Source organism: Dendropsophus ebraccatus, chromosome 1 (assembly GCF_027789765.1).
Source record: "Dendropsophus ebraccatus isolate aDenEbr1 chromosome 1, aDenEbr1.pat, whole genome shotgun sequence".
Classification (NCBI taxonomy): Eukaryota; Metazoa; Chordata; class Amphibia; order Anura; family Hylidae; genus Dendropsophus; species Dendropsophus ebraccatus.
The window spans coordinates 102,605,001-102,625,925 of NC_091454.1; the positions used below are offsets into that span (position 1 = coordinate 102,605,001).

The 20,925-nt window shown below is 46.0% G+C and overlaps 2 protein-coding genes across 4 annotated transcripts in view; one reads left to right on the forward strand and one right to left on the reverse strand.

The window, feature by feature from the left end:
- Positions 1 to 11,220, forward strand: part of ZNF277 (zinc finger protein 277) — a 79,105-nt gene extending 67,885 nt beyond the window's left edge. The window contains exons 8-12 of the mRNA XM_069976159.1: positions 2,337 to 2,404; positions 3,022 to 3,118; positions 3,636 to 3,678; positions 8,893 to 9,067; positions 10,472 to 11,220. Of these exons, the coding sequence (XP_069832260.1) occupies positions 2,337 to 2,404; positions 3,022 to 3,118; positions 3,636 to 3,678; positions 8,893 to 9,067; positions 10,472 to 10,658 (570 nt within the window). The 3' untranslated portion in view covers positions 10,659 to 11,220. The remainder of the gene's footprint in view (positions 1 to 2,336; positions 2,405 to 3,021; positions 3,119 to 3,635; positions 3,679 to 8,892; positions 9,068 to 10,471) is intronic.
- Positions 11,221 to 11,827: 607 nt separating this feature from the next.
- LOC138796557 (kinesin-like protein klp-3) overlaps positions 11,828 to 20,925 on the reverse strand; it is a 56,606-nt gene continuing 47,508 nt past the window's right edge. For 2 of the 3 annotated variants that reach the window (XM_069976165.1, XM_069976167.1), the window contains 2 exons: positions 13,844 to 13,939; positions 11,828 to 12,070 (listed from right to left, as the gene is read on the reverse strand). In XM_069976165.1, coding sequence (XP_069832266.1) covers positions 11,930 to 12,070; positions 13,844 to 13,939 — 237 coding nt within the window. In that variant the 3' untranslated portion in view covers positions 11,828 to 11,929. Of the gene's footprint in view, positions 12,071 to 13,843; positions 13,940 to 20,925 lie in introns of those variants that run through there. The other variant, XM_069976172.1, reaches the window with a different exon arrangement.

A 20,925-nucleotide genomic window follows, 5' to 3' on the forward strand; every position in this document is an offset into this window, starting at 1 on the left:
TTTGTGTATCCCAATTTTAGTGGAGCTGAAAAGAGAGGGTTCAAACCTCTAGCCAATTATGTCAATGGTGGCTTCCACGGCTAATGTTAGTCTGCTGGGATTACGTCTTAAAATAACCACTCTTTGAGGAAAGCCGAACAAGAAGCCGTTTTACCATGTCTCACTGATTTCTGTCTTTCAAAGGCTAGCAGCTTGTTAGGAACACTGCTCCATGCTGAAAAATTAATTCAGCAACAATGTATCTTGTGCTATAAAGCAAACTTGGGACAGTACGGTATTCGGTAAAGCAATCCACAGTTTAATATGTGTCTTGTCTGGAGCAGGGTTTTTTTGTTCATTTTTACATCTCAGTATAGTTTTCTCAATGATTTGAATTGGCATTCTAGTTTTTTTTATAACCCATCTTCCATATATTATTTGGAAGCATATGGCCCTCTAGAGATTGTTCCCAGCTTGAAATCCCTTCAAACAGTTACTGCAGGGAAAATGTGTAGCCAGCAGGAGGTCTCTGAAGCCAGGCCTACAGCTATGGGCTGATCAGCAGTCCAGCTTCTTTTTGTGGTGAGACAACCCTTTTATCGTTTCCGGAAAAGTATATTATATGGTGCCTTGTGTAAGATTTGCCTATGCCATTGTAAACTATATGCCTCAGGTGGATTAGGCTTGGTTCAGAGTTGTGATAAAATGCATTTCGTCCTAGTAAAATACTAGAAGCCTGCAGATATGCAGAACTGAAGGAGTAACTGATCTACTGATGTACGCTCAGCAGCTGATAGTCTAATTGCCAGCCAGTTATCAAAGAGATATTCCCATCTCACCAGGATATGCATGCACACTATGGTTGGTAGAGATCTAACCTCTAGGAATCCCTTTGTCTTGAGAATAAAGCTACTAAGGGCTTATTCCCACATCCCATATTGTATGGATCCTACGGACAGTGAATCCCTGAACTGGAGTGCTTCCCTGCCTGGCATGATGTATTAAAGGGGTTGTCCTTTCAAATCAACTGGTCTCAGAAAGCTATATAGATTTGTAATTTACTTCTATGAAAAAAAATCTAACGTCTTCCCATACTTATTAGCTACAATATGTCCTGCAGAAGTGTCGTTTTATTTCCAGTCTGACACAGTGCTCTCTGCTGACATCTCTGGCCAAGACAGGAACCGTCCAGAGCAGGAGAGGTTTTCTATGGGGATTCATAGAAAACCGAGACAGAGTTTCTGTCTCGGCCAGAGATGTCAGCAGAGAGCTATGTGTCAGACTGAAAATAAAACATTTCCTGCATGACATATAGTAGCTAATAAGTATGGGAAGACGTGAGATTTTTTAATAGAAGTAAATTCTAATCCATATAACTTTCTGACACCAGTTGATTTAAAAGAAAAAGATTTTTTCGCTTAACAACCCCTTTAATATCATGCCGAGAGTGGGGAAACTGAATCTCCATGGCACTGTAATTAAGCAGCAGCACGGCTCTGTCACTACAGTGCAACAGAGATTGAAACAGTCTCCTCACTCTTGGAATAATATTTATACATCATGCCAGACAGAGAAACACTGTTACAGGGCTTCCCCATCCTTAGCCTCTGTAATATACAGTATGTGGGAATAAGCCCTAAATCAGCACTACAGCCCCTTCCGAGAGTATTCTTATACAGCCTTTCCTGACCACCTGCTGTCCATGGAAACCATGAACGGCTAGGCACCACTGTGCAGGTGAACCACACTTGGTGGGTGCTTTTTCCTGGGGGTTTTATGTGGAGCTCATTACCATAGCTCCACCCAGTTGCTGAAATGTTCCCTTACTACCTAAAGAAGGTCCTTGCAGTGGTGGCACTAGAGTGTTTATCATAGCATTTGCATTATCTGCCCATGTAAAAGCATCCAACGATCCAATGGCGAACAAAAAAAGCATTAATCATTGCCTTTCAACATGTCAAAAAAATTATCGTTGGTAGTTCGCCTATCCTTCGCAAATCCTATTCACTAATAATTCGTTGCAGATAAAACATTCTGTGTGGGTTGTGTAACAGCAATCGGAGAATGTAATAACATCAGAATCAATAGAGATCGTTATAGTGAATCTTTACACAATATTCGCTACTTGTAAAAGGGCCTTAATGGGTGAGGGGTGACAGTGTGTAACCCATCTTTTGCCTGCTAATAACAGTGGTATCACATAAAACATTGGTAGTCCTATTCAAACATTGACCATCAAATAGTTTTCTTTGTTAGCTATGTTCTATTTGATAATAATATATCTAGCTCTTACCATTGTATATTCAGTAGTACACCAATTCTATTATTCTGTGATAACTGGTTCTTCTCTTTTATAGGAATTAGGGAAGAGTTGGGAAGAAGTACAGTCTGAAGATGACCGGGAATTGGTGGACAGCAATGATGAGTATGACTGCACTTATTTGTAAAGGAGTTTCCCGAAGAGTAAATTTATTGTATAAGGCTATGTTCACACAATGTATGTTTTCATAAAAGTACGTCCGTTGTTGCTACGTGTAATAGCGGTGCGCGGCCGACGCTGACGATATGCAAAGAGGAATACAATACCTATCCAGGATGCAGGGTTTCTCTTCCTCTGTACTTCTTCCCGGGTCCCGCGCGCTGCAGCTTCAGAGCGGCCTGTCTCAGCTGGCAGGCCGCTCAGCCAATCACAGGCCGGGACTGCCGTGGCCAGTGATTGGCTGAGCGACCTGTCAGCTGAGACAGGCGCTCTGAAGCTGGAGCGTGCGGACCCGGGGAGATGCACAAAGGAAGAGGAGCCCTGCCACCTGGACAGGTAATATAAACAGTTTAAATTAGGGCTGCAAGGACATCGGTAACGATGTCCGCGCAGCCCTTGTTAAACGATTATCGGGTAATAGGCCCAGTAAACGAGCGACGGTCTAGCAGATCAGCGCTCGTATACAGGTATTATTGGACCCCCATCGGCCTGTGGAATACCACCCTTAGATAGCTGATTGTGAAGGTATTTGCATTTAGCAATTATACTGTATCTGCTCTTAGGGACTGGTCTGACTGGGAGGAGCACCCCATGTCTGCGTTTTGTCTGTTTTGTGAAAAACAAGCTGACACAACTGAAAAACTTCTTGTTCACATGAAGGTAAGACCGTAATACACCTGTGAGTCATTATTTTTTCCTTAGCCCAGTCCTAACATTAATCCCACACATTTGGAAAATGTCTTCATGATAAATCTGACTGCTTCCTTTTCTGTTCTGAATATGATGGTGCTTATTCTAAGCTTTTTGGCTATTGCTAGTGAGTGCATAGGAACAACTCACCAGCTGGTGGCAGTTATACATATACCCATATGAAAGATCATCTGTGCTTAATACAGGTTGCTTATTCCTACATACACATCAGATGTGGTACCCACTGTAGTCTTGATACCCAACTCATACAAAACTTCATTTATGTTATGCTAACCAGCAGCAATCTAATAGGATCATCAATCTGACATATGCAAACTGGTTATCCATGCCCCTTATGAAGTTGTGTACTGAACTAATTGACCGTATTGGCTTGCAATTGTGACTCTCCATGTCCAGAGTCAGATTGGACAGGAGATAAATCTGCAGAGAATTATAGCTTTATATGTCTGATTTTGTCTCCGATTAGGATTGTCACCACTTTGATCTTCACAAAATAAAAACAGACTTGGGTAAGTAAAGTGAAATGAATATATTATATTTTTCTCTGCAGATGCATAAGGCAGGTAAACTTTAAACCTAGCAAACTTAAAGAGGTACTCCGGGCTGGGGTTATTTTTATTGTATGGGCGGGAAAGGGGTGGATATAGAGGCCGCCGGTCACTTACCTCACCGGTTCCATCGCCGGGTCCCGGCCTGATCGCGCCGCCCCGTTCTCCTGTCCCGCTGCCGCTTCCTGGTCTGAGCTGTGGCTTGAGATGTGACGTGTCAAGGCAGCTCAGCCATTCAGCTGTCGTAGCGGGGTCCCGCCTCGGCCGCTGAATGGCTGAGCTGCTTTGAGACGTCACATCTCAAGCCGCAGCTCAGACCAGGAAGCGGCAGCGGGACAGGAGAATGGGGCGGCGCGACCCAGCGCTAGAACCGGGGAGGTAAGTGACTGACTGCCTCTATATTCACCTCTTCCCTGCCCATACAATAAAAATAACCTCAGCCCAAAGTACCCTTTTAAGGGTAAACTTGCAAATAAACCAGCTGAAAGTTACCATCCACCATTATGTATACCATTTAGTTTTCTTAATTTGTATTGGTACTGAATTCTTTACTGATTACATGCAGATTTCTTGTACTAGTATATGCTACATGTCTGACTATTTGCAGCTACCACTAGAGAGAGCCTACTGCATACAATTTATACATTTAAATCAATACAAAAATAGTATGCAGTAAATTCTTAAATGGGTACTGTCCTTAAAAAAAAAAAATGTGGACATTTAATATGCGGTAAGGTTCAACAGTGGTGATGGGTAGTTTGTGAATGATCAGTTCAATTTGAACTAATCTTTAAAGTTATCAAAACACCTGTCTTAATAGTTATCTAGTTATCCTAGAGGTCCAGTCTTGTTGCCAGCTTTTGCTCCTGTATCTTAACTCTGTGTTGCGCGCGCATGTGTGTGTGTGTGTGTGTATACACACACACACACACACATATATATATATATATATATATATCAATATATATATATATATATCTCAATATATATATATTATACACACACAGAGCACATATTGGTTTCAATGTATTAATTGTATGCAGTGAGCTCTCTCTATTGAAAGTTGCAAATAGCCATGTATGAAGGAACTGAAAAGCAGCAAAGTTGCAAGTGTTTATATATATATATATATATATATATATATATATATATATACAGTCAGCGGCCACTTTATTAGGTACACCATGCTAGTAACGGGTTGGACCCCCTTTTGCCTTCAGAACTGCCACAATTCTTCGTGGCATAGATTTAACAAGGTGCTGGAAGCATTCCTCAGAGATTTTGGTCCATATTGACATGATGGCATCACACAGTTGCCGCAGATTTGTCGGCTGCACATCCATGATGCGAATCTCCCGTTCCACCACATCCCAAAGATGCTCTATTGGATTGAGATCTGGTGACTGTGGAGGCCATTTGAGTACAGTGAACTCATTGTCATGTTCAAGAAACCAGTCTGAGATGATTCTAGCTTTATGACATGGCGCATTATCCTGCTGAAAGTAGCCATCAGATGTTGGGTACATTGTGGTCATAAAGGGATGGACATGGTCAGCAACAATACTCAGGTAGGCTGTGGCGTTGCAACGATGCTCAATTGGTACCAAGGGGCCCAAAGAGTGCCAAGAAAATATTCCCCACACCATGACACCACCACCACCAGCCTGAACCGTTGATACAAGGCAGGATGGATCCATGCTTTCATGTTGTTGACGCCAAATTCTGACCCTACCATCCGAATGCCGCAGCAGAAATCGAGACTCATCAGACCAGGCAACGTTTTACAAATCTTCTACTGTCCAATTTCGATGAGCTTGTGCAAATTGTAGCCTCAGTTTCCTGTTCTTAGCTGAAAGGAGTGGCATCCGGTGTGGTCTTCTGCTGCTGTAGCCCATCTGCCTCAAAGTTGGACGTACTGTGCGTTCAGAGATGCTCTTCTGCCTACCTTGGTTGTAACGGTTGGCTATTTGAGTCACTGTTGCCTTTCTATCAGCTCGAACCAGTCTGCCCATTTTCCTCTGACCTCTGGCATCAACAAGGCATTTCCGCCCACAGAACTGCGGCTCACTGGATGTTTTTTCTTTTTCGGACCATTCTCTGTAAACCCTAGAGATGGTTGTGCGTAAAAATCCCAGTAGATCAGCAGTTTCTGAAATACTCAGACCAGCCCTTCTGGCACCAACAACCATGCCACGTTCAATGGCACTCAAATCACCTTCCCCATACTGATGCTCGGTTTGAACTGCAGGAGATTGTCTTGACCATGTCTACATGCCTAAATACACTGAGTTGCCGCCATGTGATTGGCTTATTAGAAATTAAGTGGTAACGTGCAATTGGACAGGTGTATCTAATAAAATGGCCGGTAAGTGTGTGTATATATATATATATATATATATATATATATATACTTGCAGCTTTACTGCTTTTCGTTTCCTTCATACATTAGTCCGTACCTGTAACTACCACAGATGTCACAGGTGATTTAACTAGACTCTGCTGATTCTAGTGCAAAGTTTTGTTATCAAGCATACATGACATGCATCCACGTTGCTAAAGTAAGCTAATTGGATGCTATACCATGGTACTGTTGGAAATATTGCTTTTGTTAGTATATCGCAGGGACATCTCAAAAGTTTTGATTGGTCGGGGTCTCACTGATTTTGTGATTGGTCGGGTTCTCACAGATCAGGAGAAAGATGTGGGAGTAGTGTGCAGTAGGACATGTCACTTGCTGACTCGCAGTTATCTCTGTCCAGGTGTCCTCATTATAAGTCTATATGGTTACTGGACAGAGATAATTGACAGCGAGGAAGTTAAGCACGCTGCTCTCTTCTAATTTTTCTTGATCAGTGGGGATCTCAGCAGATCACTACCACTCAAAACCCCATGTTTCTGTGACATGACATGTGACTTTTTTTTTTTGGAGTTACACTCATGTAATTTTATGTCTATACTAGTGAGTTACAGCTCTATAAGAGAAAATGGTGCTCCTACTCATATCAGTAGGTATTATGGCATTAATCGGCACACAATGTTGGACCTAAAATGCCACTATGCTATAAAGTAGACATTCACTTTGAGTCTACAAACTAAATAGATAATGTGTATTGGGAGATTATTGTTGGATAACAGTGTAAGGCTAGCTGCACACATACCGGATCTGTGTGTGAGGCTCCTGGCTCCCGTCTGTCCTCATCAGCCAATCAGTGCTGCCGTGCATTGATTGGCTGATGGTGAGGGGTTAAAGGGGCCGGGTCACATACTGACAGTTGAATGAAAATACATGTGAAGTTACCCTTAATGTACATTTAGGGCATAGTCACACTTTTCCAAGTGTCCAGTTTAATCACTACAATACAGTACAGAACGACACTATACTGTACAGTATCACTTATTACATTGAAAAGTGCCCAGTTAAATCACTACAATACAGTACAGAGCAGCACTATACTGTATAGTACTCGTTTATTACATTGAAAAGTGCCCAGTTTAATCACTGCAGTATATTTTAAACAGGAAATGTTCAACAAAACCAATAATAATACAGTAGTGCACCGACTCCTCACTCATCCTTTACTATATAGAGAACCCCCACCCCAGTACTGTAAAGGATGGGAGATGGTGGTGCACTGACTGCACTACTACTGTACTGTATATGCACTTCAGCAGTCTTATACAGTACAGGATAGGAGATGGTGGTGCACTGACTGTACTACTACTACTGTACTGTATATGCACTTCAGCAGTCTTATACAGTACTGTTCAGGATGGGAGATGGTGGTGCACTGACTGCACTACTACTGTACTGTATATGCACTCCAGCAGTCTTATACAGTACAGGATAGGAGATGGTGGTGCACTGACTGTACTAATACTGTACTGTATATGCACTCCAGCAGTCTTATACAGTACAGGATGGGAGATGGTGGTGCACTGACTGTACTACTACTGTACTGTATATGCACTCCAGCAGTCTTATACAGTACTGTTCAGGATGGGAGATGGTGGTGCACTGACTGCACTACTACTGTACTGTATATGCACTCCAGCAGTCTTATACAGTACAGGATAGGAGATGGTGGTGCACTGACTGTACTAATACTGTACTGTATATGCACTCCAGCAGTCTTATACAGTACTGTACAGGATGGGAGATGGTGGTGCACTGACTGCACTACTGCTGTACTGTATATGCACTCCAGCAGTCTTATACAGTACAGGATAGGAGATGGTGGTGCACTGACTGTACTACTACTGTACTGTATATGCACTTCAGCAGTCTTATACAGTACAGAATGGGAGATGGTGGTGCACTGACTGTACTACTACTGTACTGTATATGCACTCCAGCAGTCTTATACAGTACTGTACAGGATGGGAGATGGTGGTGCACTGACTGCACTACTACTGTACTGTATATGCACTCCAGCAGTCTTATACAGTACTGTACAGGATGGGAGATGGTGGTGCACTGACTGTACTACTACTGTACTGTATATGCACTTCAGCAATCTTATACAGTACAGAATGGGAGATGGTGGTGCACTGACTGTACTAATACTGTACTGTATATGCACTCCAGCAGTCTTGTACAGTACTGTACTGTTTATGAAGCCTCACCAATGATAAACCCATAGTCCCTGCTAGCAAAAACACCCTGATATGCAACAAAGTTCAAATTCTGAACGTTACTTCCGGGTAAATTTTCGTTTGAATTCAGAAGCGTTGGAACACAAAGGTATAACTGTACATATTTTTATAGTATTTTGATTGGTTGTGTAAGTTTGCTTCCTCTTTGTTTTCAGCACCCACTGATCCCAGTGTAGGTCAGCATACAAGACTGATGGAATTTTGCTGATGATAGTTGTTATCTAGCTCTAGTGTTGCAGTATTTTTCAAAGGTGCAGCAAGCACAAGGCTGCATAAAGCTAATACCTATTTGATACTAAGCCATTTGAAAGGAAAGAGAGAAATCATTTCTAGTTCATGTAATGGAAACATACAGGTGAATTCAAGGAGAACTGAAAAAGCTGACAAGTTTTACTAAATGCAATGTGATGAATGCATTCCATTTACATTGATATCGTTCGTGACTGGTCTTGATATGCGTAACTGACTTTTAGCAATACAAGAATTGTTTTCCCTCACTTGTATTGTTTTTGTGCTTGACAGGATTGAAGTTTTATCAGCAAGTCAAATTAGTGAATTTTATTAGAAGGCAAATCCATCAGTGTCGATGTCATGGCTGTCAAGAGAAGTTTCAGTCTAAAACAGAATTAATAGCTCACATGGAAAAAGACAACCATATAGGCATTCTTCCAGAAAGATCATTGTGGGATCAACCTCAGTAAGAATCCAACATTCAGTATTATCATCTATTAAAGCCAAGCTGTTATGACAGCATTTTATTTGCTTGGGGCGGGGTTCACATTTGAGTTGACGAATCTCATGTAGGTTTCAAGCTGATTACAAATGACATTTGTCTTCATCACTTTTGTCACTATCAGGAGTTTTTTTTTTTTTGTACAGGATACATCATGATAAAAACTTATTATTAAAAACATTGTTTTTTTTTCTTCAGTGCAAGACAAAAACTTGGCTCTGGTGCATCACTATTAGAGATGAGTGTACCTTCCCCATACAGATGGAACTTACTATACCTCGCACCCACCATCAAGACTTCCAAGAGCAACTTGAAAACCCACCTCTTTAGACTAGGCTACATCCTACAAAAACTCTGAGCCACACTATGACTAGCGGCCCCCTTACCTACTGTCTCCTTCCCCTCACCTAACAGATTGTAAATAGAGATGAGCAAACCGGGTTCGGGTTCGAGTCCATCTGAACCTAAACTTTCGGCATTTGATTGGCGGGGGCTGCTGAACTTGGATAAAGCTCTAAGGTTGTCTGGAAAACATGGATACAGCCAATGACTATATCCATGTTTTCCACATAGCCTTAGGGCTTTTTCCAACTTCAGCAGCCACCGCTAATCAAATGCCGAAAGTTCGGGTTTGGATGGACTCGAGCATGCTCCAGGTTCGCTCATCTCTATTTGTAAACCCTTGCAGGCAGGGTCCACAATCACAATGTACCAGTCTGCCAATAACTTTATTTGTGTAGTTTTTCTTGTATTTGTTCTGCATGTGTAAATTTTCATGTTACCCTCATCATTTTATACAGCACTCTGGAATCAAGGGTGCTTTAAAAATAAATAATAATAATCTACACAATACTATATATGCTAAGGGATCACTACCTAATCATGGGCATATTGGAATGGAGTAGCGGGTCACAGATGTTCGTCGCCATTAAATTTATTGACTAGAGGAACTGTATAAACGGCTAAATGCTGTACTCTGCTGCTTTAAGTGGCTCTCATAGAGAATGAATAGAGCAGTGGTGCCCATGAAGATTCAGGCCCCCATTCTCCAAATTGCAGGGGAGGGGCAACACTCTGTTTGGCTGCAAACAAATTTTCATCCTGCAAAAGGTGGGGTCCAGGGTCAGACATTTTTTTAAAAGAGCCGAGGAGGAGGTGGTTGAACATAACATGCACCTACCTCCCGTGCTCCAGCAGAGGGGTACCCTGTCCCCTGGCCGCTTCCTGGTGTGAGCGGGGATCACTACTACAGCTGTGTTGAATGTCGCACAGTGTAACAGTAATATAGGAATCTAAATAACAATAAATTACAGAACTGTGGTTTAATCCTAACGTGGTAAGATACTAACATTTTCTTTTGTTGTGCAGGTACTACTTTCCAACCTATGAAAATGATTCTCTCCTGTGCACTTTATCTGACAGCGAGGAGGAGTTAGACACACAAAACCAGAATGAAGAAATCCCAGTTATTGGGGAAGATCTCTCAAGGCTTGAAGCATTAAAGAAAGGCAGCATATTAAACCAACTTGTATGTGACAGTACCCTAAGGACCTAGGACAGGAGCATGATCTGAGACTCTCATGTTTCTTATATCAGGAGACTCTGGATAAAAAGGAACATAATAATACTTGATGGAACAAAGACATTTCAGGTGTTTTACGTCATATAGATTTTTCTGCATTCCATATAATTTATTTGCTCCTGTATAATGAAGGCTGCATGCTGTGTAGATGTCAGCTGTCTGGGCACATCACAGGGGAATATAGTTCGCATAGCTGTCATAATACTAGTCACCTAATTAAACAAATGAATTCTGTCTTCTCAATACACTTGTATAATTGCTGCACATCTATGACTATAGACAGATATTCATTCTTAGCCAGACTTGACTCTAATTTTCTACTGTGTCACCAATGTTACATGAGGATATGCCTTGTGTTCCTGTAAATTAATCATCTCCCATTCATTAGTACATAATACTAGCCTAAGCAGTGCTAGGTTAAGACGTTTCTTTGCTGGATATGATAAATAAATGAACCTATTGCCCCTGTAAGATTAGATGACAGGCACAATTTCAAGTATTTAAAGTGACAATGTCACCCCCATTTGCATTTTGACTGCTCTCCACAGGGTAAATGTTACAGCTTTCATTACTTATTTAATATCGAACCTCATGGTGCTTGTTCTGGTAAAAAGTTGTTTTTATCACCTGTGGATTGGTATATGCGGGCGGGGCCTCTCAGCCTTTGTGCCACATCGCTCCAGCCCTAGCGCCACTTAGCCCCGCCCCATCAGTGACTGCATCGCCGCATAAGCCCCGCCCCTTCAGCGGCCATTTGTGTGGGACAATCTAGGGGGTGGGGCCTAGAGCTTTTGGCTGGCCATTCCAATGGCTGCTGAGGGGGTGGGGCCTATGCGGTGATTACATCATGGATGGGGTGGGGCTAAGGGCGGAGCGATGTGGCACAAAAAAACACAAGGCTCCGCCCACATATACCAATCCACAGGTGATAAAAACAACTTTTTACCAGAACAAGCACCATGAGGGGTGATATAAAATAAGTAATGAAAGCTGTAACATGTACCCTTTTACACCTGTGGAGAGCAGTCAAAATGCAAAAAGGGGCTGACAGTGTCACTTTAAGACCATAACAGTGACCTAAACCTACGTCACTATTACTGAAAGGCTTGAGGATGCAGGTCAGAATTTTAAAATTATAGTGGGTAGAGATAAAGGTAAGCATATTTTTCATCTTGTTTTTCAATATAGTGATTTAGATATGCTAAGGAAAATGTAATTACGTTAGTTTCTTTGCATTCATGTCTTTAGTGACCTAGCTTAATGTTGGAAGAATGAGGAGTTGGCTTGCCAAGGGCAATTTGCTGGATGGATGAACCAAACTGTAGTGAACTCATAGTCTCTCCTAGGTCTTTTACATCGGGACTAATGTTCACAAACACACATGCCTAGAAAGAAGCAAATGTAACAGTTGTTAATAGCAAGTAATAACAAGTTTAGAATTCCAATTTAAAGGAAATGTGCTAATTAAATAACAACCAATTCTATTTTACTATCAATATAAAAAAAAAAATCCATAAAATCTTGTAGTTTCCATTCTGGCCATTTGGCCTAAAAGAAAGCTGAGACTTCCTGTTCTGTACAGATCGTTTTCTAGTGGTGTCCTTTTTGTCGACATAGGAATGCAGTGAAAGATGACAAAAGTCACCAGGTACACATAATAGATATTGCTGACAACTTAGTTTCCCCTGCCTGCAGAACGACATCTGTCAAAGTCACTGAGCATATCCAAAAGCCTTTGTCACTCATCTTAATGGGACAGGCCCTGTCTATTGTGTCCTGTGGTCCATGGGGTTTGTTGTTAAACATATCTCTAAATGCTGTTAAAATAGCTCAAGCAAAATGGCATCCTGCATAATAATGTACAAAAAATGAAATAAAGAAAAAGATTACATTCAGAAAATAGAAACAGATGAGAAAAGAAGAACATGTTTTATCACCTGGGTCTGATTAGTAAAGAACAATCTAGGTCACTGGTGTCTAACTCAGGTCCTCCAGCTGTTACAAAACTACAATTCCTATCATGCCTGGGCAGCCAAAGCAAACGTTTTGGCTGTCCAGACATGATAGGAATTGTAGTTTTGCAACAGCTGGAGGGTCTGAGTTTGACACCCCTGATCTAGGTAATACCTTACCTTTTATTAGGTACCTCTAAATTAAATAGGGTGGAAAGATAACTTTTCAAACTCCCATCAGGTCTGTAGTCTGCTCCTAAAGCAAGTGGTGTACGGTACTGCTGGAAAACCCTTAAACTTGCATTGTAATACTATTACATGTCTATAGGGCTTCTGGCAGTTTTTGCACAGCCCTCGCTTTAGGAGCAGACTACAAACTTGATGAGAGTTTGAAAGGGTATCCTGCTGCGCAGTGCAAATAAAAGGTACCTTTAAGCCATGTTCCCACTTAGTATTTTGAATTCAATAGTAAAATAGCTGCTTATTAATACACACACTATACTGCAAAATTAAGTCCCAAAAAGTTTTTGGGGGCCACGTACGGCCAAAATGCAGTTGTTCTTTAGTCAGTACTTATGTATTTTGGAACTTTAACCTCTTAATGACCACCAATACTCCTTTTCACTGAAGTCAATAAGGATCCTTATCCTTATGAAGGCTGCCATGAGCCTTATGAAGGCCCCTAGGGCTGCTATGGATGCGTGAGTACCAAGCGGTGTCTGAAGCACAGTCGGTATATTGCCTGTCAGTGTATTGCTGACAGGCTAAATGCAAGCTGTAATACACTGCACTAGGTAACTAGTGCAATGTATTACAGTAGTGATCTAATAATCACTGTAAAGGTCTCTTGTGGGGCATAAAAAGTGTTTGGGGGGGGGGACAAAAATGTATGGAAAAACAAAAAAAAATTAAAATGTATGACAGAGGAAGGGGGAAAACATTTAAAAAATTGCCATAAATATATTAGAAAAAATGGTCCAAAAGCAAAAAGAATTTTTTTTTTACATTTAATTTACAGTTATTCTTTTATATTAATATAAATGAGCACAAGTTATGTCCCATATCATTTACATGGTGTTGCTAGCTCTGAGGGTCACAGCTGTATGAAGTAACTGTATTTATTTACATCCCTATGTACCAGTATCTAAGAAAAGTGAAACAAAATACAAATAACATTCCAAACAAAGTTTATTTTTAATCCCCTACCTTTGCTTGCCCACTGAGTGAGGGTTGCAAGAGATGGGTAAGTTTAGAGTTCCTATAAGGTACATGGAGCGCATTTGTCTTTAAGGCTGTGAACACCTGTAAGCAATGGAAGTAAGAGTAATTAATTTAAGATTTGATTTGTCCGTGTCTGTTATTTTTATGTGGATGCTCCCACCGACTAAACGTAGAAATCAGTGCTAAAAGTAAACATGATCTAATACTGCCCCCTGCCATTATCAGACTGAAACATTTTTCTTAATATTTCCTATATAGTATTTTATAAACCTTATACAGACCACAGAGCATAACATCCTGATTATCCCTTTACATTGTAAATGACTGAGGAGTAGGACTTTACCAAGATGATAGGGCTTAAAGGGAACCTGTCACCATAAAAATGTTCTCTGATCTATCAGCATCATGTTATAGAACAGGAAGTGCTGAGTAGATTAATAGAGATTTTTTTAGGAAAAGTTCAGTATAATTTATTGATTGAATCTCTTCCCATTCTTAGAAGTCCAGTGGATAATGCTGTCACTGAGTGCCACTGTCCTCTGGGAATTCAATCGGTTACAATTTATACTAAATCTTTTTTTCAAAAACATATGTCAATTTGCTCAGCGATTCCTGTTCTATAAAATCTGGATAGATTAGATAGCATTTTTATGGTGAATCGTTCCCTTTAAGGAATCTTTTTTTTTTTTTTTTCTCTACTGCATTGGGGTGAGACTACTGCTCCAATTACATACAGCATAATGAAAAAAGGAGGTGTGGTGGCTGATCTCCTGAGACACATGGAAGATTTATTTTATATATTTCTCCATTTTTTTTTTGTGGGGGGGGGGGGGCTAATACCATCCCTAAAGTAAAGCGTGGTGGTGGCATCATCCTGTTTGCAGTGGGGATTAGGATCTGTAGGGAGGAATAGCAGAAATGTCCAGGGATGCAAACATGTGGGATTATATCCAAGGAGACTTCCAAAGGTGCTTTAACTAAGTGTTGAATAAAGGGTCTGAATGCTGATGTCAATATTTTAGTTTTTCCCTTTCAATAAACTTGCAAAAAATTCTTACATTCTGTTACCCCTTTGTCATTATTGGACATTGAGTGCAGAATAAGAGAGGAAATCATGAATTTATATATTTTTTATTTTATTTAAATATCATGTCCCGGTTAATTGCCTAAGATTAAAAAGGGCCTTCTGGGCTTCTTCCTCTTGGCAGCTCGGCAGACTGGGGGTGACGGAGGGGGACTGGGGGTGACACAGGGGGACTGGGGCAGACACGGGGGGGGACACAGGGGGACTGGGGCAGACACGGGGGGGGACACAGGGGGACTGGGGCAGACACAGGGGGGACACAGGGGGACTGGGGCAGCTGGGGGGGACACAGGGGGACTGGGGCAGACACAGGGGGGACACAGGGGGACTGGGGCAGCTGGGGGGGACACGGGGACTGGGGCAGACACAGGGGGGACACAGGGGGACTGGGGCAGACACAGGGGAACTGGGGCAGCTGGGGGGACACAGGGGGACTGGGGAAGACACAGGGGGACTGGGGCATCTGTGGGGGACTGGGGCAGCGGGGGGGGACACAGGGGGACTGGGGCAGCTGGGGGGGACACGGGGACTGGGGCAGCTGGGGGGGACACGGGGACTGGGGCAGCTGGGGGGGACACGGGGACTGGGGCAGCTGGGGGGGACACAGGGAGACTGGGGCAGCTGGGGGACACACAGGGGGACTGGGGCAGACACAGGGGGAGTGGGGCAGCTAATGGGGAAACAGGGGGACTGGGGCAGACACGGGGGCTGGGGCAGCGGGGGGGGACACAGGGGGACTGGGGCAGACACAGGGAGGACACTGGAACTGGGGCAGACTCAGGGGGACTGGGGCAGTGGGGGGGGACACAGGGGGACTGGGGCAGACAAAGGGGGACTGGGGCAGCTGGGGGGACACAGGGGGACTCGGGCAGCGGAGGGGGACTGGGGCAGCTGGGGGGGACACAGGGGGACTGGGGGGAACACGGGGACTGGGGCAGCGGAGGGGGGGACTGGGGCAGACACAGGGGGACTGGGGCAGCGGGGGGACACAGGGGGACTGGGGCAGACACAGGGGGGACACTGGAACTGGGGCAGACTCAGGGGGACTGGGGCAGCGGGGGGGGACACGGGGATTGGGGCAGACACAGGGGTACTGGGGCAGCGGGGGGGACACAGGGGGACTGGGGCAGCGGGGGGGGACACGGGGACTGGGGCAGCGGGGGGGGGGACACGGGGACTGGGGCAGCGGGGGGGGACACAGGGGGACTGGGGCAGAAACAGGGGGACTGGGGCAGCGGGGGGGGGACACAGGGGGACTGGGGCAGAAACAGGGGGACTGGGGCAGCGGGGGGGACTGGGGTACACACAGGGGGACTGGGGCAGCGGGGGGGGGGACACAGGGGGACTGGGGCAGCGGGGGGGGACACAGGGGGACTGGGGCAGAAACAGGGGGACTGGGGCAGCTGGGGGGGACACAGGGGGACTGGGGCAGCTGGGGGGGACACAGGGGGATTGGGGCAGCGGGGGGGGACACAGGGGGATTGGGGCAGCGGGGGGGGACACAGGGGGACTGGGGGGGACACAGGGACTGGGGCAGCGGGGGCACACTCGGGGACTGGGGCAGACACAGGGGGACTGGGGCAGCGGGGGGGACACAGGGGGACTGGGGCAGACACAGGGGGGACACTGGAACTGGGGCAGACTCAGGGGGACTGGGGCAGCGGGAGGGGGGGGACACAGAGGGACTGGGGCAGCGGGGGGGGACACAGGGGGACTGGGGCAGCGGAGGGGGGACACGGGGGGACTGGGGCAGCGGGGGGGGGGACACGGGGGGACTGGGGCAGCGGGGGGGGGACACGGGGGGACTGGGGCAGCGGGGGGGACTGGGGCAGCGGGGGGGGGGGGGACACGGGGGGACTGGGGCAGCGGGGGGGGGGGGACACAGGGGGACTGGGGCAGCGGGGGGGGGACACGGGGGGACTGGGGCAGCGGGGGGGGGGGACACGGGGGGACTGGGGCAGCGGGGGGGGGGGACTGGGGCAGCGGGGGGGGGGGACACGGGGGGACTGGGGCAGCGGGGGGGGGGGACACGGGGGGACTGGGGCAGCGGGGGGGGGGGGACACGGGGGGACTGGGGCAGCCGGGGGGGGGGACTGGGGCAGCGGGGGGGGGGACACGGGGGGACTGGGGCAGCCGGGGGGGGACTGGGGCAGCGGGGGGGGGACACGGGGGGACTGGGGCAGCCGGGGGGGGACTGGGGCAGCGGGGGGGGGACACGGGGGGACTGGGGCAGCCGGGGGGGGACTGGGGTAGACACAGGGGGACTGGGGCAGCCGGGGGGGGGACTGGGGTAGACACAGGGGGACTGGGGCAGCGGGGGGGGGACACGGGGGGACACAGGGGGACTGGGGAAGCTGGGGGGGACACAGGGGGACTGGGGCAGCGGGGGGGGGGACACAGGGGGACTGGGGTAGACACAGGGGGACTGGGGCAGCTGGGGGGGACACGGGGACTGGGGCAGCTGGGGGGGACACGGGGACTGGGGCAGACACAGGGGGACTGGGGCAGCGGGGGGGGGACACAGGGGGACTGGGGCAGCGGGGGGGACACAGGAGGACTGGGGGGAAACTGGGGCAGCGGGGGGGGACACAGGGGGACTGGGGCAGCGGGGGGGACACAGGAGGACTGGGGGGAAACAGGGGCACTGGGGCAGACACGGGGACTGGAGCAGCGGGGGGGGGACACAGTGGGACTGGGGTAGACACAGGGGGACTGGAGCAGCTGGGGGGGACACAGGGGGACTGGGGCAGCTGGGGGGACACAGGGGGACTGGGGCAGCTGGGGGGACACGGGGACTGGGGCAGCGAGGGGGGACTGGGGGGGACACAGGGGGGCTGGAGCAGACACAGAAGGACTGGGGCAGCGGGGGGGACACAGGGGGACTGGGGCAGCGGGGGGGGGACACAGGGGGACTGGGGCAGCGGGGGGGACACAGGGGGACTGGGGTAGACACAGGGGGACTGGGGCAGACTCAGGGGGACTGGGGCAGCGGGGGGACACGGGGACTGGGGCGGGCAATGTCAATGTGCTGTGTGTGCAGGGACGCCAGACGGGACCGGACTTGACGGGTGGGCAAATGGATGGACAGGTGCGGCCGGACGGGGCCTGGGACTGGACGGGTGGGGAGGGAAGGGGTGAGGGCGCTCGGACGGGCGGGGGGCGCTCGGCTGCGGGGGGCATTGTCACCTGGGCCCTGCTGCTCCTCCACCTCCCGCTCTGATACCGGCGTCCCTGCACAAGTTATTGTGCTGTGTGTGCAGTGACGCCGGCATGTCCGAGCTGGAGGAGCAGCAGAAAAAATACAAAAATACCGCAGATACCGTCCTGGCTAAGTTGAGGTCGGTTAACCGACGCCAGTGACGGTATCGGTATTTTTGCGGTATACCGCCCAGGCCTACTAGCCGCAATTACTTACTGAATGCATACCCTTTGTACGTATGTTTATTCTGTAAACTCTTAAATAAAAAATATATTGAACCATAAATATCATGTCCCGATATTACAAAATTTTATAAAAAATAAAGGGTTTGAAGACTTTACAATACAATATATTGTCTAGAGGTTTTTGTCACACTGCTTAGCAGGGCTGCCTGCTTCTGCATCCTGCCCTTTCTGGATTTCTATGCAGCACCCAGCACTCCACTTAGGACCTCCTGTATCTCCTTATCAATTTCAAACTTTTTCAGGTCACCTGTTATTCGAAGGCTAATCAGCAGGGGTCCATGTAAGAATCCCAAACCTTGCTTGATCTGAATCTAACAGACCCAGCCTCCTCTAAATGGGTAGGGTCACTTTAAAACTTTTGATGTCTAAATATTTGTTTGGGTCTTGGTGTTCAGTTCCTTAAATAGAGCTGGGAGATTTGCTTAGCTAGGCTAACCCAAAGCACTTTACTTCCCCTCTTGCTACCTGTTCCACCTTGCTGCAGGAGATTGTCTCCATTGTAAGTCTATGGAGACCGTCTCCTTCCACACAGTGACGATTACAGTGATCTGGGTAAGAGAAGCACTTAGCCAAATTCTTCTTTCAGCTCTGATCTAAAGGCCCTATTCCACCAACAGATCTGACGACAGATTATCTGCCAAAGATTTGAAGCCAAACCCAGGAGTGGATTTGAAAAGAGAAGAAATCCAGTCTTTTCTTTATGACCTGTTCTCTGATTATAGTCTGTTCCTGGGTTTGGCTTCAAATCTTTGGCAGATAATCTGTCGTCAGATCTGTGGGTGGAATAGGGCCTTAAGGGTCAGTGGGGGTCTGAGATTGTGGCCAATGAAAACCTTTGACGTGTAGTATTATTTTTTTTTTCTGTAATGTGACAGGGGCTATCTAAGTATACCTTGTGGAAACTCTTTACTACTTGGCTGTTTTTTTCTAGTTTGATAGACTGAAAGCAACTGGTTCTTCCGGCAGTGCCATATACAATGCAGTCAAAGGCACTTCCAGAAGATTTCTGGAGCTTATCCTATAACCAGTGAAGAATGATAGTTATAATTTAACTAAACAAAAAAACTTGCTGTAGGATGTGGAATATACGCCAGGTTTTTGTTTTTTTAGGGTAACCGTCACTATTATCTCTGCAATACTGCAGTAACAGATAATGGACAACAGAGACTATAGCAACACTCTGGAACACCATTCTCCTCATGGTCCTGTCACAACTTAGAATCAAGTAGATCAAGGCAGCTCCTATCCGTCAAAGCATGGACACTACAAGACATCTTAAGGTATCCTGTTTTGGTCATGTAAGTTGTGTGGTCCATCAGACCTGTTTTTCCTGACAGTTACTTAGGGCTCGGCCACACTAGCGTTTTTCTTTGTTTCTAACGGATCCGTCTATATTAAATAAACGGATGAGCATAAACTGATGAGCAGACTGATGCAAACTGATTGCAAATTGTTCATCTTTTTTTAATGGTCCGTTTGTATTTTGGCTTAAAAAAACTGACTTTTGTACATCGGTTTGCATCCATTTGCATCAGTCAGCATCCGTTTTTCTATCCGTTTATTTTTCTTCTTTGGTTTCTTGCTGCTTCTGCGCATGCTCAGTGCAAAAACGGATGAAAAAAACAGATGTGAACGGAAATACCTTCCGTTTTAGATCCGTCCTCATTGACTACAATGTAAAAAAAAAAACGGAAGTGCACTTTCCGTTCGTGATCCGTTTTTTTAAGCGGAAAGAAAAATACTGCAAACACTATTTTTTCTTCCGTTCAAAAAAACGGATCTTGAACGGATTGCATGCAAACGGAGCACAATTAGGGCAAACGGAACACACTAAAATATCATGGGAATCTATGGGGATTTTAACGGATCCGACAGTTTCCGTTTTGCTTACGCTAAAACGGAAAAGGTAGACGGAGTGGTGCCGGATGGTCAAACGCTGATGTGAACCTAGCCTTAGTCACTTTTTAGAGGGAATTTATTATCCCTGTACGCCAGTTTTCTGAGATGCAGAGTTGCATAGGTGTTTGTTTTGTACAAAATGTGCAGCTTTTCTACACTTTAATGTCTTCTGTTCTTGTAATACAAGAATGATAATGTATCTGCAGGGCAAATATCAGGCTTTTCCCCGCAATATCGTGGATTTTCTCAGAGTAGATCTATCTTGCAGTCATGTGCAGAGGTACACTCATAATAACTCTGGAGTTGCTGATTAACTAAACATTGCAGGTTGTGCTGGTAAGACTTCAGTAAAATGTTTTTTTATTATTATGCAGTGTCTTAAGATTTATACAGAAAATAATGACGCTGCTTAAAACCACGTAAACATAATTTTCTCCATTTTTGTCTTGTCTTGTTTTGTTCTGTCTGTCTGTCTTCAGACTCCTAGGGATGTAAGGTAATATAACTTCTATCTTACATGCATCGCGATCCCGCCAGTTTTCTGTCCTCCAATTCGTTTAGGGGCAGGTAGATCCTTAACCCCTTCTGGCACTTGTGACTCATGGTGCAGGAAGAGAATCAGCAGAACACCATTAGCACA